This window comes from Rhinopithecus roxellana, chromosome 14 (genome assembly GCF_007565055.1).
Source record: "Rhinopithecus roxellana isolate Shanxi Qingling chromosome 14, ASM756505v1, whole genome shotgun sequence".
NCBI classification, from domain to species: Eukaryota; Metazoa; Chordata; class Mammalia; order Primates; family Cercopithecidae; genus Rhinopithecus; species Rhinopithecus roxellana.
In genome coordinates, this window is record NC_044562.1 from 77,118,591 (window position 1) to 77,138,198 (window position 19,608).

A 19,608-nucleotide genomic window follows, 5' to 3' on the forward strand; every position below is an offset into this window, starting at 1 on the left:
CAGGAGAATGACGTGAACCCGGGAGTCAGAACTTGCAGTGAGCCGAGATCGGGCCACTGCACTCCAGCCTGGGTGACAGAGGGAGACCCGTGTCAAAAAAAAAAAAAAAAAAAAAAAAAAAGGACAAATGGGATCACATCGAATTAAAAAGCTTCTGCACAACAAAGGAAACAATATCAGCAAAGCGAGGAGATAACCCACAGAGTGGGAGAAAATATTTGCAAACTATCCATCTGACAAGGAATAAATAACTAGAATATATGAGGAGTTCAAACAACTCTGTGGGAAAACATATAATAATCCGATCTAAAAATGGGCAAAAGATTTGAAGAGACATTTCTCAAAAGAAGACATACAAGTGGCAAACAAGTTGATGAAAAGGTGCCCAATATTATTGTTTCTAAGACATGCAAATCGAAACTACAATGAGATATCATCTCGCCCCATTTAAAATGGCTTTTATCCAAAAGGCAGGCAATGACAAATGCTGGCAAGGATGTGGAGAAAAGGGAACCCTCATACACTGTTGGTGGAAGTGTAGATTAGTACAACCACTATGGAGAACAGTTTGGAGGTTCCTCAAAAGGCTAAAAATAGAGCTACCATGTGATCCAGCAATTCCACTGCTAGATATATACCCAAAAGAAAAGAAATTGATACATCAAAGAGATATCTGCACTGTCATGTTTATTGCAGCACTATTCACAATAGCCAAGATTTGTAAGCAACCCAAGTATCCATCAACAGATGAATGGATGGCCGGGCGCGGTGGCTCAAGCCTGTAATCCCAGCACTTTGGGAGGCCGAGACGGGCGGATCACGAGGTCAGGAGATCGAGACCATCCTGGCTAACACGGTGAAACCCTGTCTCTACTAAAAAATACAAAAAACTAGCCGGGCGACGTGGCGGGCGCCTGTAGTCCCAGCTACTCTGGAGGCTGAGGCAGGAGAATGGCTTGAACCCGGGAGGTGGAGCTTGCAGTGAGCTGAGATTCGGCCACTGCACTCCAGCCTGGGTGACGGAGCGAGACTCTGTCTCAAAAAAAAAAAAAAAAAAAAAAAACAGATGAATGGATGAAGAAAATGTGGTACATATACACAGTGGAGTACTATTCAACCATAAGAAAGAATGCGATCCTGTCATTTGCAACAACATGGGTGGAACTGGAGGTCATTTTGTTAAGTGAAATAAGCCAGGCACAGAAAGACAAACTTCACATGTTCTCATTTATTTGTGGGAGCTAAAAATTAAGACAATGCAACTTATGGGGATAGAGGGTAGAAAGATGGTTACTAGAGTCTGGGAAGAGTGGTGGTGGTGGGGAGGGGGAATGGTTAATGGGTTCAAAAATAGAAAGAATTAATAAGACCTAGTATTAGCTAGGACAACAGAGTGTGTATAGTCAAAAATAATTTAATTGTATATTAAAAAAAACTAAGAGTATAATTGGATTGTGTAACACCTTTGTGTTACAGTTGATGTACCCCATAAATATATACACCTACTGTGTACCCACAATGATTTAAAAAAAAGTTTTTTTAAAGGAACCTTCTAAGCTGATTGGTGGAAACGAGATTGGAAGAGAAAAACGGCCTATTAATGTAAGAGTGAAGACATTCTTTTAAAGTGGAACCCAGTATAGTGCTTTACCATAATAGGTGCTCAGTAAATAGTTGTTGACTGGTAACATGACAGGTTGACATCACTGTCTACCCACCTCCTTAATAGGCTACTACTTTTCCTCTAGCATACTCATCTCACTTGCTAGCATTTCCTAGTCTTACGATCAGGATGTGTGTATCTACAAAAGCAGTTTTCAAATTTTGGGTGTTAGGACTGCTCTATAACTTTAAAAATTCCAGGACCCTAAAGAGCTTTTGTTTATGTTGGTTACAACTATTTGGTATTTACCATTTTAGGATTTCAAACAAAATGTTGTAATCCTAGAATACACAAATACATAATCCATAAATCATCCAGTGAGTTGTCATCACATGCCATATAGCCTCTGGTAATTTTCACTGTAAACTCAGAATGAAAGTAAAAAAGCACATCATACAGTTAGTTTTATATAGCAACTACAAATGATTCTTAATGTATTCATCAAAGCAAGGTTTCTCACCCTTAACGTTATTGACGTTTTGCACTGGATAAATTTTGGGGGGTGGGGTTCCTGTTCCATGCAGTGTAGGATGTTTAGCAGCATCTCTGCCTCTGCACATTAGATATCTACAGCCTCGTTACCCCCATCCCCAGTGTGTCAACCAAAAATGCCTCTATATTGCCAAATACCATCTCCCCTGGTTGAGAGCCAACTCATTAATGGAATGAGAAAAAAGAAGGTTTTTAGCATGTTACCCATGGAGCTAGATTGCCACTTCATAAGTTTAACATGTCTAAATTTAGAAACAGGTGAGTCAGAGTAAGTAATTTGTCCATAGTCACACAGATACAAGTTAACAGAATCAGAATTTGAATCCCAAAGTATGCCTTATTTCAAAGTGATGCTCTCAACTACTGTGCTGTTATAATCTTTCTGTATAACTAATATAATATATAACTTGTTATATAAATTACCCTGATAAGTTTTGGACAAAAATGGTACTCTTTGGAAATATTTAGGTTTCAGATAACTTATAGTAATTATCAAATTTGCCAGTCTAAGATATACCTGAGCTAATAGCACTTCACAAATGTTTAATCTGATAAATGTTGCTTTTAGACTGGATTTTTAAAGCATTGACCACAAGTTGACATTACTGACAAATTTTGTTTCAGAATTTTATTCTTTAGTTTAAAAAATATTAGAAAGATGTATTTTTATGTCAGTAGAACACAGTGAATGTTCTACTAATTTTCTTTAAGATTCTCATTTTTCTAAAATAACCAAGTAACCATGACAACCCATTTGACTTTTTATAACCTAATTAGTTTTCTGCTATATGTAATAATTTTGGTCTTTAATATGGAAGATTGTAAGGAATAACATTCTTAATTTTAGAGATTCTGTAAAGTGGAATATGTGGGAACTATACAACTTATTATTTTATATATAAACCTAGATAGACAGACAGACTGTTCCTAATCCTGATGATACATAACATCACTTCTGGACCTTTTTAAAAATAATGATTCCTTTGGTCTTTTTCCAAAGATGGTTAAATTTGGACTGGAGATTCCAGCATGAGCTTTAAATAAAAGCTTTATAAATGATTGATGTATAGTCAACCTTAAGAATCAATACTAATAAAGACATGATAGAGCAATTTAAGAAAAGGACAAAGAAGCTGGGTATGGTCACATGTCTGTAGTCCCAGGTACTTGGGAGCCTGCGGCAGGAGGATCACTTGAACCTAGGAGTTACAGTCCAGCCTGGGCAACAAAGCGAGACCCCATCTTTCTTTTTTTTTTGTTTTTTTTGTTTTGTTTTTTTGTTTTTGAGACAGAGTTTTGCTCTTGTTGCCCAGGCTGGAGTTCTATGGCACAATCTCAGCCCACTGCAACCTCCGCCTCCCGGATACAAGCAATTCTCCTGCCTCAATCTCCCGAGTAGCTGGGACTACAGGTGCTCACCACCACATCCATCTAATTTTTTTGTATTTTTAGTAGAGGTGGGGTTTCACCATGTTGCCCAGGCTGGTTTCAAACTCCTGACTTCAGGTGATCCACCCACCTTGGCCTCCCAAAGTGTTGGAATTCAGGCTTGAGCCACCACTCCCGGCCGACCCCGTCTCTTGAAAGAGAAAGAAAAAGAAAAAGAAAAGACAGATCACTTTTTTTTTCTGATTAAAAGTGTTGTATTGGCACCATGGAATACTGTGCAGCCATAAAATAGGATGAGTTCATGTCCTTTGCAAGGACATGGATGAAGCTGGAAATCATCATTCTCAGCGAACTAATACAAGAACAGAAAACCAAACACCACATGTTGTTTCTCTTAAGTGAGAGTTGAACAATGAACACATGGACACGAGGTGGGGTGGGGTGGGGGGAGGCATTACATAACAGGGCCTGTCGGGGGGTGGGGGATGGGGGAGGGATAGCGTTAGGAGAAATACCTAATGTAGACTACAGGTTGATAGGTACAGCAAACCACCATGGCACATTTATACCTATGTAACAAACCTGTACGTTCTGCACATATACCTTAGAACTTAAAGTACAATAATAATAATAATAAAATGCTGTATTGGTGTAGAGAAAGTAGTAACACTTTTTTACCCATCAGATCTTAAAGGATTGTTGAGTAGTCTTATACAGTGTTAATGTAAACATGTCAGTTGATATTGGCTTTGAATGTGCAATTTGGCATTATCTTTAAAAATCTAAGTGTGCATATTTTGCGATACAGCATTTACATTTAAAAGTATGTATACCAGAGAAATGATAGTACAGACCTAGGGAGTCATGTTCAAAGGAATTGTAGGGGTATGATACAGGAGTATATTATTCCATTGTGAGTGTCACAATGGGTCAAAAGTTATGAGACCACAGCTCTGAATTTGACTATTATAAGCACTCTCAAAATGCAAACATTTCCAGAATAAATTATCTGAAAATGTTACTTCCCAGCCCCCCACCCTTCAGCAGTTGTTCTAAATGGCTGTTTTATTCTTGTATGATTTGAAAACTACTGGCAAGGTAATTTGAGTAGGGGAGAAAGTTCAACATTATTCTAATTTTATAGTATATACTATTTAACAAATAAAGCCTTAAAGGGATAGCCGGAGAAGGGAAAATGCCAAGAAATAGACTACGTAAGTGATAAGAAAATAACAGACAAAATAATTTTCATCAATATTAAAACCTTAGTATACTCCTTTAAACATGTATGAATGCAGTGGGTCCAAGTGATGGGAGTTTCAGAAGTCACAATGTGAGGATGTTAAGTTAAGTTAGGTAGTTGTTAAAAATTAAGCGTAATTGTTTTAATATTACATTTCTTTGGAGTACTGATACGGTTGTGAATGCTGTGCATGTGTAAATAGAGTCCTTCAACGTTTACAAAAATTTTACAAAAATGTATGAGCTGACATACTTTAAATATACCTGTAAGACAGCACATATTTAGTTGGGTGGTTACCCAATTTCTTCTTATTGGTGTTCTACCATCTTTTATATTACACGTTATTAAACAATAAAGGCAGTACAGCAGAAAATACACTAAACTCCAAATTGCCTGCACGATGATTTTGATTTACTTAGAACTACAAGGAAATGCTTTTATTTGATGATAGGATTCCAAAATTTTGCATACATAAATTTTTTATACTAAATATTAAAATCAACATTATAATAGAGATCTTCTTTTAGAGGTCAAAGGTTCAAGTAAATATTTACAGATAATAGTTATCAATATTAAAGTTTTAACTCTGGGATAGAGACAGATTATGTGAATTTCAGGTCATACCAGCTCAAAATCATCCTTGAATTCGGATGTGCATATTTCATGAACACGTTTTATTTAAATGTAAATAGGATACGAAGCAGCAAGTATTTTCCTGTCTCACATCTAGTTCAACAAGTTTTGCCTAGAAATGTGGATAAAAATTGAACATTGTTTTACCAGCTGCCAGCAAAAAGGTTTGTCATGCCATTTGTTCAAATTATAGTAGCTTTGAATTTGATACCCGAGTGTGAATCATTAGAATAGCCAGTGAGTTGCAGTTTTGAAACCAGTCTTTGGCCGAATGGATCTATCAGAAAAAAATTTATTCTATTAGGTTTGAAGATTGAATATTTTGTAGGGATACTGTTTAATATTAGAGTAACTTTTCTTTCTGTTTTAAAGTATTTTCTTGTTTAACAAAAAGTATTGAAATATTCTGTGTCTATTAACTATAGTGATTTTTTAAGAAATGATGATATCTGATTTTTGTTGTTTATTCACTTAGGCCCAATGAAGAACAGACTTTAATATCCACCCCTTCTTTTTTTGTTGTTGTTAAAATATCTTTTTGTATACTGTTAAATTTTCTGTATTGCATTTATTTCCGTAATTTTAAATATCTCTCTAGTTTGAGGCTTATACATGTGGTTATCTGTTTTCATGGAATAATTCATGTTGATTTCTGTCCCTCATTCTGTAACAGCATTGAGATTCCTGTGTTCTTATGTTTAGTCTTATTTACATTGAAGAAAGACTCATTCATATTTTATTATAAGATAAAACCAGCAGGCCACATGATTAGTTATAAAAACCTTGATTAATAATCACTGACCTAAGTTCCAAATAAAACTGGAGGATTAGTTAAATTATATCACTACACCTCTTGAGTCCTTTAAATTTGTCTTTGTGTTTTTTCAACAAACTTTCAACTGGTAGAAAATACTGTGTAAGTTCACACTAGTATCTTGGAGTATCTAAATGCCAGAGTAGTCATTCAGGTTTTGATATGATTACAAATCTAACATTTACACAACTAACTTGATTTAAAGTGTACTAGGCTCTCCTTTCTTCATTATCTCCTAACGACTGTTTCACTGTATATTGGAGGTCTTTGACCTTTTATAATTACTGCATTCTTTTCATCTTCACTTCAAAGCCAAACCTATTGTTTTGCATTCCATATTAATCTTTTCTTTAGTGGTCTATTTATAGTAGGATAGTGAAGAAAAAATAGAGAATAAAAGAAAGAAATGACAGCATTATTAGCAAGAGCAATCTTGAAAATGTTCTATATAAAATGTTTGATATGTGCACATTGTATACCTTAGCAAATACATACGTGGCCTGGTTGATGTCCTTTGGATTTCCTCAAGAAAATAATTGGTCATGATCAGTAGTTTTTTTTAAAAGCTGCCGAACTATTTTTTCGAAGGAAATCTCACCTGGAATCTCAATATTAAAATAGGAGATGCTGTGTTTGCAGATTCATGGTAGAGGTAACATAGACTATGTCTCTGGTAGGCTAGAGCCTTAACTCAGCCACTCACTTCCTTCCCTTCTCCTTCCCCTTTAAGACTTCTGGGGCACAGCAGTCTTAAAATTAATTTTAGTCCTGTTACCCTTTTTCTTCTCCATCTATAAATTCTTCTCTGGTTTAAAGGAGGTAAACTTGTTGCTTTCTTTACCATAATTATAATGCATTCGTTTGCTTTTTGGTTGGTTTAATGAAAAGACATTTTTGCCAATGGACTGTCCCATACCTCCACACTGGGAAATTCTGCCTCAGAGGAAAAAACCTTCACTAAGTAATCTGTATGTTAAACAACAAAACACTAAGTAATCTATATGTTAAATAACAACCTTAAATATCCTAAAGTGCATATCCAGTGAAGTATTTAACGAATGTTATCTCAAATAAGTTTTGAAAATTTATTGTATCTTCCCACCTCATCCCTTTTTTGGAGATAGCCAATGCATGTTAGCATTTTGAAATCTAATTTTGTTTACCCCATTTGAACTCACCCCCTTTCACCCCCATTTAGAATATAGCCTTCTCAACCTGTCATTGAACACTAATTCCTTAGGATATACTTTAGAAAATGGTACAGAACCATTTTGAACTTGACATTTTATTTGTTTACTAGCTAGAAAATGCTTTTTTCAATATAACTGGTTCAGAATTATAACATTTTGTATGGGTTTTTCCCCCCCATTTTTGCCTGTTCAAGAGTACCTAGTCAAGATTTAAGATGGAATTCAAATAGGATCCTGCCATGCTTAAAAAATTAGTTAAACCTTAAAGTATTCTGAAAAATTATGTTTTCTTGACTCTATTTTTTTATATAAATTAAGTTAGCAAGGATATGAATAAATTATTATTTGGGGATTTTTTATTTTAACATAGATTTGGGGTTCTTTTGTTTTTGAGACGGAGTCTCACTGTATCACCCAAACTGGAGTGCAGTGGTGTGATCTTGGCTCACTGCAACCCCTACCTCCTGTGTTCAAGCAATTCTTGCACTTCAGCCTCCCGAGTAGCTGGGACTACAGGCACGCACCACGATGCCCGGCTAAGTTTTATATTTTTAATAGAGACAGGGTTTCACCATGTTGGCCAGGCTGGTCTCGAACTCTTGACCTCACGTGATCAGCCCGCCTCGGCTTCCCAAAGTGCTGAGATTGCAGGTGTGAGTCACTGCGCCTGGCCGATTTAGGGTTCTTTAATAAATATTAACTTAAAATAATTTTTAATGTAGTGATACTTTTATTTCTGGGAAAACAGAAGATTGATTATTGTTTGAGTTTGGTAATTTTGACAATGAAACGAAAGTAGTAAACTGCCTACCCAAAATTGCTGGTGCATCAGTCTACCTCCTGAGAAGATGGCCAGTTATGGTGGATTTCTCTAAGACTTCTGGTTTGTGAAGTGAAAACATACCGGCATTTCATTGGACATATTGAGTTTTATTTACAAACACTAAAATTTTGAAATATTTTTATACAGTAGATTAGTTCTTGATGTAAGATATCATAGAAAAAAGGAAGAGCATTTAGGTCTTAGAATTATATAGAGCTGAATTTGATTTGAATCCTGGCTCTGCCACACTGGTAGTGTTACCTTGAGTAAGTTAGTTAATATTCATTCATGTATTTATCAAGAATAACTGTATGCCAGGAGTGGGGTAAGAGGGTGAGGTGGGGAGAAGATGTAACATCTGTTTTTAGAGAATTCAGAGGCTATGAACATTCGGTGCAGCTTCTCTGAATCTGTTAACTTGTTGGCAAAATAGAGGTGAGAAAACTTTAAATACTCAAGATGGTACTTAGAGGAACAATATGTGTTCAGTAAGAATTAGGCTGTGTATTGTTATTCATATATTTAATTGTAGGCCCACTCAGAGACATACAAATATGTATTAAATCCCTTCCTTGTTGGGGGACCATGATGCTTTAAGAGATTTATTTTAAGTTGTTTAGTAAGATTCATTCATTCAATCAAATATTAATGGAGCTCCTGTGAAGTTCAGGAATTTTTCTGGCACCAGAGGTGCTTACCAAGTTTCTAGAATTTGAGGGCCTGGTGCCATTGCCTTGTGCTTTTGCTCTTGGTTTTAATTTTTGACTAAGCAGGAAAGTTTGTCAAACTTCAGAGAAATTACTTGTATTAGTCTAATGAAAATACTTGCTATCTGTTATAGGAACACACATGTCATTTGGAACCAGAGCCACCATCTAGAGCAGGGATCTCTTAACTTTTTTTGTACAAGGCCAGATATTTGTGACTTTATGGGCCATTCCGTCTCTGTTGTGGCTACTCAGCTCTGCTGTTGTAATGTAAAAGCAGCTATGGACAATACCTAAATGAAAGAGTGTGGCTGTGTTCCAATAAAATTTTATTAGGAATACTGAAACTTGAATTTCTTATAATTCTCACACCATAAAATAATCTTTTTCTTTTCAATTTTTAAAATTTCAAACATTTAAAAGTGTAAAAACTGGTTCGATCATACAAAACAGGTGACCAAACTGATTAGGCCCACAGGTCATAGTTTACTGATCCGTTATCTAGGGCATAATCTGTGAATTGGCTATAATTGTTGGATAATTGCCAGGCATTTAAGTGAATGGTCCTTTTTAGTAGGGATTGTGTATATCAGGTTTGTGTTCTGCCCCTTTTTTTCTCATCCAAGTTTACTTTTATACACTAAGTATGTTTGAGTAGTAGGAAACTAAGGAAAAACTTAATAGGAAAAAACTAATAGGAAACACTAGGGTGACTTTTTCCCCCCTCATCCAGTTAAGCATTGGAAGGTCATCTTGTCAAGGCTAATTACTCTAGGATTTTTCATCTGCTTTATGTCAAATTCTGTAACTGAATATCAGATAATATGTACAAGATCTTCTCTACTTGGAATTTAAAAATTTATACAGTAGGAATTTTTATCTTTTAAATAAATTGTGTGTAAATAACAGTATATTAACATCTCTTGACACTACTGAATGCTATTTTTTTGGTCTTGAAACATGGTTTTATATTGATTGTGATAATTTTGTATATTAAAACTGTCATTTAAAAATCTGTTATCTTGTTTTCTGTAGACACCAGAGAAGAAACAATCGGAATCATCCAGGGGAAGAAAGAGAAAAGCAGAAAACCAGAATGAAAGTAGTCAGGGTAAGCACACATCTTCCTTCAGAGCCTAGTAGACACTTAAAATTAATTGTTTTAATTTTTAACCAGTTAATATTCTAGTTGTAAAATAATACGAAGTTGTAAATCTTGGTGTGTGCACAGGTAGTTAGTGTATAATTATTGCTTTGAGGCTTTTCAGCGTTGCCCTTATTGTTTTTTTTTTTTTTTTTTGGGCGGAGTCTCGCTCTGTCGCCCGGCCTGGAGTGCAGTGGCCGGATCTCAGCTCACTGCAAGCTCCGCCTCCCAGGTTTACGCCATTCTCCTGCCTCAGCCTCCCAAGTAGCTGGGACTACAGGCACCCACCACCTCGCCCGGCTAGTTTTTGTATTTTTAGTAGAGACGGGGTTTCACCGTGTTAGCCAGGATGGTCTCGATCTCCTGACCTCGTGATCCGCCCGTCTTGGCCTCCCAAAGTGCTGGGATTACAGGCTTGAGCCACCACGCCCGGCAACCCTTATTGTTTTCATTTGGGTCCTAGAAAGACAAGTATCATATCCAAATCTGGCAAGCATTAACTTATGACTTTTCATTTTTCATTCTTTATATGTATTGTATTAAAATGACTTGTTTTTGAAATAAAAGCTTCAATCTCACTTTAATAGAACTACGTAAACTTCTCCTTTTTATTTAAAAAAAGGCTATAAAAATAATTATGAGACTCTAGTTAAAGCATCTGTTTTTCTTTCCATCCTTTCTTGCATACCTACCTTTTGTGATATGAGCTAAGAAAATTATTTTCATTAAACTAAATGTCTTATAATGAATAGAAAAATAGTACTGTCATTTAATTTGAGCACTCAAAATTAAATATAATAAATTAGGCTCTTAAATCGTGTATAATGATGACTTTATACATAATGTTACATGTGTTGGAGCCAATCTTTAGCCATAAGATCTATGGCTGTGAACCCATGACTTACTGGTGTATATAGGGCACACTGGAAGCAAGGAATATATTTGCAGCAGCTGTCTTTGTGGAAGGAAGGGGTAAGTCATTTTAGTGCCTTTTCTGAGGTGTATTGTATTTTATATCTCAGTTTACACTGAGCTCCTTTTTGGTCTTAGTGTAGCTCCCCCAAGTTGTAGTTAGTGGACTTGGAGCTTTATTTATTGTAAAGATATAATAATTATGATTATTTCAACTGTTCTAAAAACTCAAAAATAAGCCCCCAAATAAGATGAGGCTTCTGGATTGGTTTAACCATGTTTTTTCCTTTGTGGTCTGCCATCTGCAGAATTGTCTGATTATTTTTGTTTTTAGGATGGTTGCCTAAATGGTTTTTTCTCATTTCACCTTCCTTACTTATATTTGCTTTAGTCTGGCTTTCAGTGTTTTTCCCCCCTTCCTTTGGAGTAAACTTGACTTCAAGTCCAAAGCAGACCTCTCCTCTCATCTTCTGCAGGGTTCCCCAAACTCCCGGTCTTACAGTCCTTGGCCTATTGGGAACCATGTCGTATAGCAGGAGGTGAGCAGCAGGCCAGTGAGCAATTACCGCCTGAGCTCTGCTTCCTGTCAGATCAGCAGCGGCATTAGATTCTCATAGGAGTGTGAGCCCTATTGTGAACTGCACATGCAAGGGATCCAAGTTATGCACTCCTTTATGAGAATCTAATGCCTCATGATCTGAGGTAGAACAGTTTCATCCGAAAACCATCTTCCCTACTGCCCGCAGTCTGTGGATAAATTGTCTTCCACAAAACTGGACCCTGGTGCCAAAAAGGTGGGAAACTACTGATCTTATGGACTAGATTGGTCATATGTCCATTCCAAAACTAGTATGACCAACAGAGGTACTATTGCCTTAAAAAAATGAGGCCATCTCTAGGTGGATAGTGTCAGAAATTTAAAAAAAGAAAAAAAATCAGGCCCATCTTTGAAACTGGAAATGGAGGAAATGGAATTAAGTTCTTAAACATACAGCCTGTGTGGAGAAGGGATGATACTTGAACAAAATTGAAATTCTTATAAGAAGGAGAGAAGGGGACCTGGAAGTGGAAGTTGTATAGGAAGGAGTCAGCTTCCTCTGAAGTTACATGTGCCACATAGGGTGAAGGGTGTTAACAGAATAAAATTTTCATTCAATTAAGGAAAAAGAATTGGGGAAATAGCTTCTGGAGTAGGCAACCAAAACCATCTGTCTTCATTAAAATATAGCACCTCTTTACAGTCTACAGAGAAATTATTATAGACAGAAGGGAAGTTCCTTTAGCATAAGATGTTTACAGTCATCTCTGACCTCTAAATAAAATCTGTGCAGAAGTAATGTTCAAAATTTCTAGGTAGCATTGGTAGTCCTGAATACTTGTTTAGTTTTTAAAAATTCCCCCCACCTTGTTCCAAGAAGAAATTTAAAGTTGTTGAACTTTTAAGAATACTGTTTTTCATCTTAGTAATGGCTGGCACATAGTAACCACTTAAGAAATATTTGTTAAATAAGGTAAATGAATGCATGAAATAAGTCAGCATTGAATTGATAAATATGTGTTTGTTTATATTAAGCAAAGCTTTTGACTTTGTGATATCACTAGTTGTAACTTGAAGAAATCATGTATTCTATATAGTTCCAGTCAAGGATGGCTACTTCTCCCCTAAGAAAGCATCTGTAAACACCATATTTCTTAGCATGTTCTTAAATTAAGACTTGTAGGACTGATGAAGAATCCATTTTAGAGCAAAATATTTAAAAAATAACGTGATCTCTAATGAGCTAGTTCACTTTGTCAGTATGGTCATATATGAGCAATATTTACAATCTAGTTTTTAAAAAACATTGTATTTATTTTGGGAATAGTTTTTAGAAAATCAAAATACGTTTTACAAAATAACATTCCTATTGAAGCGTGTTACTGTCAGTTTGACAGGAATCATGTTATGGTTTGTATAACTAAAGCTGTTTTATTATTTACAGGTAAAGGTTAGTTTGTCAGTGATGTTATCGCTACTTTTTTATTTACTGATTTGCTTTTCTGAAATTAGTAGTTATTAAGCAGTATTAATAATGTAGTTTTAAAACAGGATATCACTTACATCATTTATTTGTATGATTCTCCAATAACTGGAACTTTTAAAAATTGGCATGTCTCTATTGAAATGTCACTTGATTTTCATATTTGTGAAGTTGACAGCTGATGTCCTGCGGACTCTTTAGTATTTTTTTGATGCCCATCAGTACCCTACTAACATCATGCGCTTCTTATATTTTAGGAAAAAGTATTGGGGGACGTGGCCACAAAATTAGCGACTATTTTGAAGTAAGTTCATTGAGGATTATCTCCTTTTCCTAATTCAGTACTATTCTGCTGTGAGCTAAAAATATTTTCTTAGAAGCACAGGTCACCTTTTGATTACTTGCTTGATTAGAGCAGAGCTTTATTACTATGTGATATCTTTTCTTTCTAGGAAAATTAAATTTACATTTACATTGGGATGCCATTCATTGTTTTCTAAATACTTTCTCACATAGTTGTTTATAATAACCTGTAAGATAGGCAAAATACATATTAGTGTTTCAGTTTACAGATGATGAAACTGAAGCCCAGAAATGTAAAGTAGCCTACATTGTAATTTTTCGAATTTTTCTGTCAGACCTTGGCAGCAGTGACCTTGAGCAATAATAGAACACTAGGCATAAATGGGTTAACCCATTTAAGGCAAATTCTGAATTGAGGAGTAAAGAATAGAACTTAAAGTTCCCTGGCTCTCTAGCTCAAAATTCTCTCTATTATCAATACAGACTTCATCACATTACAACAACATTTGAGTCCTGTGGATGGAAATTAAGTATTTGATAGAGGCTTGAATCTAAGAGAATGCGAAAACAATAAATTTAGATTCTTACCCAATCTGGAATGATGCCTTGCTTCTGTATAGAAACACTTTTGGCTACCGTTTTAAATTAGAAAATTTTTAAGTGTAATTATTAAAACAACAAACATGGTCTACTCAATTGAAAAATATTTATATTTACTTGAGAGAGCAGAATTGGCTGATTAAGGAAAGGGCTGATTTTTTTTTAATCCACCACTGCTTTCTTTCTTGGGTTTGTAAAATCTAAAGTAAAGCAGTTGCTGACCATGAGATACATTGCTCTTTGGTTGAGGTCAGTCACTTACTGATATCATTAATTAAGAACCTTTGCCAAAGGTACGATAAATTCAAATAAACAAATGTCTCTTGAATGCCTACTGTGTGCTAAATTTTGTGCTAGGCTCTATTGGTAAAATAAATAAGGCAAAATCCCTAAGTTGTAGGAAGTTGTTTAATGAACATGCTAGGAAGTCCCCATCTGTGCTGTTCATGTAAGTAATTAAACAAGAAATGATGAAGTGGACAGTAATCTACACACCCAGAGGAACTTTGCAGCAGTAAGTTATTTTCTTTTCCCATCCCGTATGGAAACTTGAAATAGGAGAAAAGGTAGCTATGGAACAGATCAGTTGATTTCTCTTCATGTGCAGCTAAGTCATGCACTTTGTACAGAAGAATTGATTTTTTAAGGATGTTGTGCTGTTAGAGGGAAGGGACCTATTATAATTATTTTTATATAGTGCCATGAACACTTGGATATCTTGAGACAGATGTTCTGTTTAAAATAGTTGATGATGTTCACTAAGGTCTATGTGTAGACATTTTGGAATTTCTTGGGATTAGGGACTATATGGCTCAATAAACATTTGTAGGGAACCTGTGCTAAGATTTGGGGGGAAAACAAAATATGTTTATTGCTTTGGAGGAATTTATTTGTCTTTGAGTTGACCAAAATAACAGATGATAGTAAGAATATAGAGTAATAAGGATCTTTATAAAACAGTCTTGTCATGTTCGTGTGATCAGTAGTCTCTCAGTCTTTTAGGACTTGGCTGACCTTAGGTTTTTTTTGTTCTGGATCCATTTAAATGACTACTTATTTTAAAATTAGGTATATTTAGATTAATTCTTAATGTCATATCTGAAATAACAACTGTCTGAGCCTGCTTTGGTAAATAATAATGTTTCCTTTTTCTTTTACTCAGTACCAGGGTGGAAATGGCTCAAGTCCAGTAAGAGGCATACCTCCTGCAATCCGTTCTCCTCAAAATTCACATTCACATTCCACTCCTTCCTCATCTGTAAGTCATCTTTCAAGTTTTTCATGCATAGTCTTTGGGAGGTTATGTATATTGAATAAGTTTTATAATTTGTTGTTTTTTATTGAGAACTTAAATAAGTTAGCATTTATCTTTTAATACATTATTTCTGTGACATGAATTAAATCCTTCTAAATTATCTGGTGCTATTAGAATTTTATTTCTGGAAGTGAGCCTCTTAAAGATTTTCTGAAGTAATTATATCCAAGAAGCATTGTTTCTGTTAAAAGAATGCCTGTTTAGTCTGTGGGACTAACATGAGTACTCTTGTATCAATCTGTATTCAGTTATTGATTCCTAATTTATAACTTCCTTAACAATTGAATTTCTTAAGCACTAAAATTATAGCATAATTCCTTTCTGGGAATCCTTAAGAAAAAGGCAGGATATGTAGTTTAGTATAGATAAAGAATCACGGACTTAAAATTATCTTAAACTTTTCGGTTTATTGCTAACGTTTTAGATATAGTTCTTTCATATGCATTGTTTTGCATATTGGATTTCATTTTTAAATTTACTTTCATTGTGTGAAAGTTCATTATCTAACTAGAAAAACAATATTGGTTTTCAGTAATTTAAAGAGGAATTAAAGAATCAGAGTTTCACTTATTTATTCAAGCACGTTGTTTTTATTTCTTGTGTCCCCTTCTTGATCCTTGTCTTTAGACATACTTGGTTGTGTCTTACTCATTTTGTACCTTTCAGGATATCACATTGCTGTGTATAAAGTGAGGCATAAGATTCAACAGTAACTTTAAGAGTTGTAGTGATAGCGTTGATACAATGTTATAATCTGCTTTCAGTGAGTGTATTTTTGAATTAGTGACCAGATAAACTATGAAATTCATTAATAAATTGATATTAAACTACATAAGGGCATGTATTATTGTCCCTAGTACTAAGTTTGTTTTTTGAACTATCATAATAAATTTTTAATATTTTCCAGAATAATTTATTTGGCCTTTTTTTTTTTTTTTTTAATAGTATGAAAGCATTAAGATTTCTTTTATGGCACTAGAATGTAAGCTCCATGAGGGCAGGGAATATATTGTATTTCTCACTGGGTCTTATGTAGGAGGTACTTAATGAATGCTTGTTGAATAAATGGTGATTAAAGGTTTCTAAAAGTCAGTTATGTTTCAATGTAGGTATTATTCTGATAGAAACTTCTGCAGAAATGTTAATTATTGCTAATTAGAAACTTTTTTTTTTTTTTTGCTAATATAAAATTTTTAATAATTTTTTTAGGTTCGACCGAATAGCCCTTCTCCTACTGCATTAGCATTTGGGGACCACCCTGTTGTACAACCAAAGCAGTTATCCTTTAAAATTATTCAGGTAAATGATAATTAAACTGTTTTTTTCCCATGGCTTCTAAGAAACCATTGACTAACTTACTAACAACTGAGATGTCTATTTGTTTTATATGTAGTCATAAAGCAGAATTACACATCAAGAAAGATAACAGTAATTACTAAACAAAAACAACAGAATTTGTAGGAAGGAGTGAGAAACTGAAACACACAATTTACTGTCAGCTGTGACTTCTGTTTACTGATTCTTTCTGAACTTAATTTCCAAGTATATGTAATTGATGTATTGTGAAACTGCTGTATTTTTTCTAAGTGTACATTAAAGCCGCTCATTTGACTGTATTTATGTAAATACATATATGTGGCAAATTATAAAAATTATTTGAATTATTTGTATATTTTCTACACTTATTTAGTTTCATGAATTTTGAGCACAAAGTTCTTCATTTTAATTTTTTACATGTGGTAGTTTCTGAATGGCACTTTCTCAGACTGGGGTTTGGGAGAGTAGAGTAGATGTTACTCTTCAACCTCAGCTTGCCAGATTATTTCCATTAGATTTTATTTGTGAGGTCATATCCAAACTGTTGTGCATGTATCAAAACCTCTTTCTTTGGATGATCCTGAGGCTAGGATTACAGGTACATTCCTTCATCCACTGAGTAGATCATGAAAGGTTTTGCTGCATGAGATGTTGGTCAAAGGACATAAAATTTTAGTTAGAAAGAATAAGTATCAAGGGAACTATTATACATCATGGGGGCTACAGTTAAAAACAGTATTTTGTGTATATGAAAATTGCTAAGAGAGTAGATTTTAAGTGTTCACACCACACAAAAAAAGATATATGTTAAATAACTTGATTTAGCCATTCCACAATGTAAACATATATCAAAACATTGTGTTGTATACCATAAATAGATAGGTTTTTACTTATCAATTTAAAACAGGTTTTGCAAAATTCGAAAAAATCAGCTAGAGGAAGGTATAGCACAAAGCAGCGGATATATTGAATTGTAATGTGGGACATCAATATTCTGAGTAATTGACCTTTCTAGATGTCTCTTGGTAAGTCTGTAGCGTTTATACACTTGAAGTTATTAAAACTGCACTAAAACTTTTTGAGATTCACTTTACATATGCACACAAATATATTTTTCTTTACCTTTTGAATTTGGAGTAAAGTCTGGTTTTGCGTTTGCTTGAAACAACATATATAATGGAGATAATAAAATAACTTTTTTCATTTAGACTGATCTCACAATGCTGAAATTAGCAGCATTAGAAAGTAATAAAATCCAGGACCTGGAAAAGAAGGAGGGACGTATAGATGATTTGCTCAGGGTAAGTAATGAGTCATAGAGGGGAAAAAAAATTGAATAAATTATTTGGCAACAGTCAAACTGTTTAGAAAATACTTAGCATTGCAAAAAAAAATCTGTAGCTAGGCCGGGCACGGTGGCTCATGCCTGTAATCCCAGTACTTTGGGAGGTCGAGGTGGGCGGATCACAAGGTCAAGAGATCGAGAGCGTCCTGGCCAACATGGTGAAACCCCGTCTCTACTAAAAATACAAAAATTAGCTGGGCGTGGTGGCGCATGCCTGTAGTCCCAGCTACTTGGGAGGCTGAGGCAGGAGAATCGCTTGAACCCGGGAGGTGGAGGTTGCAGTGAGTTGAGATCGCACCACTGCACTCCTGCCTGGCGACAGAGTGAGACTGTCTCAGAAAAAAAAAATACTGTAACTAGAACTCAATAAGCTTTTTCTGTTAGTTTAAGTACATGATTGAAAATACCAATTTTAAAGTGAAATATTTTATTAGATCTTCAGTAAATTGGGAATTGAGAAACTGTTGGAGAACTGAAAGGAAGTTAATAACATTTATGTGACCAACTACCATAACACAAATAGCCATTTCATATTAAAGTTTATTGATTTTATTATATGCCTGACATCTGATACCGATAGGATGAAGTAACTGCTGCAGTTCTGAAGGATTTTTAATGTAAGCTTTATTTAAAAATACATCTAGAAGTATATTTACAATGTAAGGGTTTAAAGCAGCAGTTCTTACCCTTGATGCTCCTTAGACTCACCAGTTGGGAAGGGTGAAAGTACTTAATGCCTGAACTCTACCCTGAGAGGTTCTGATCAAGTTGATGACATGATGTGGGCTTGGGCATTGGTAGTTTTAAAGGCTCTCCCGGATAATTCTAATGTAAGCCAGCATTGAGAACTACTGGTATAGAAACTCGATAAAACCAACACCTGTGATCCTACTGTGTTTGTCAGTACCTTTAAAATCCAGTGTGTCTTTTTCCTGATCCTGTCATATTTATTTTCTCACATCCATTTACCATTTAACCACTATTTAAAATTTTGTGTTTGTCGTGCCTTGGTATTTCTTTATGGTTGTATTAAATATGTGCTTACATTCTTAACAATATATTATTTCATTTGGTTTTTGAACGTTAAGTGAAATTTTCCGGTATGGACCCTTTTGCCCAGCTTGTTTTCACTGAACGTTATATATCAGAGTCGTCCACTTTGATGAGTATAACTGTAGTTTGTTCTTTTCACTGCAGTATTGTAAAGCGTTTTGAGTATACCATAATTTCTGTATCTTTTCTGCTTTTAGTTGACATTTTATTTCTACTTTTTCTAATATAAACAGTTCTAAGAACATTCTTTGTACGTGTCTTCAGGGCAAATATGAAAGAATTTTTCTATGGTATATGTTTAGGAAAGACATAGCCAGAGTACAGGGAGTATGCATTTTCCATTTTACTGTGTAATAGCAGTTACTTCTCAAAGTTTTTTAGTCTGGTCATTTTTTTCCCCCCAAGTGACACTCTGTCACCCGGGCTAGAGCACTGTGCGGGATCATAGCTCACTGTAACCTTAAACTCCCGGGTTTAAGCGATATTTCTCCCTCAGGCTCCTGAGTAGCTAGGACTACAGACTTGTGCCATCACTCCGGGCTGATTTTTTTTTTATTTTTTGTGGAACTGGGAGTCTACAGGCTGGTATTGAACACTGGCTTCAAGTGATCCTCCCACCTTGGCCTCCCAAAGTGCTGGGACTA

General features: G+C 35.1%; 1 protein-coding gene across 1 annotated transcript in view; it reads left to right on the forward strand.

The window, feature by feature from the left end:
• Positions 1–19,608, forward strand: part of TLK1 (tousled like kinase 1) — a 161,084-nt gene that overhangs the window by 80,163 nt on the left and 61,313 nt on the right. The window contains exons 4-8 of the mRNA XM_010377611.2: positions 9,990–10,065; positions 13,289–13,335; positions 15,097–15,192; positions 16,459–16,548; positions 17,775–17,867. Coding sequence (XP_010375913.1) covers positions 9,990–10,065; positions 13,289–13,335; positions 15,097–15,192; positions 16,459–16,548; positions 17,775–17,867 — 402 coding nt within the window. The remainder of the gene's footprint in view (positions 1–9,989; positions 10,066–13,288; positions 13,336–15,096; positions 15,193–16,458; positions 16,549–17,774; positions 17,868–19,608) is intronic.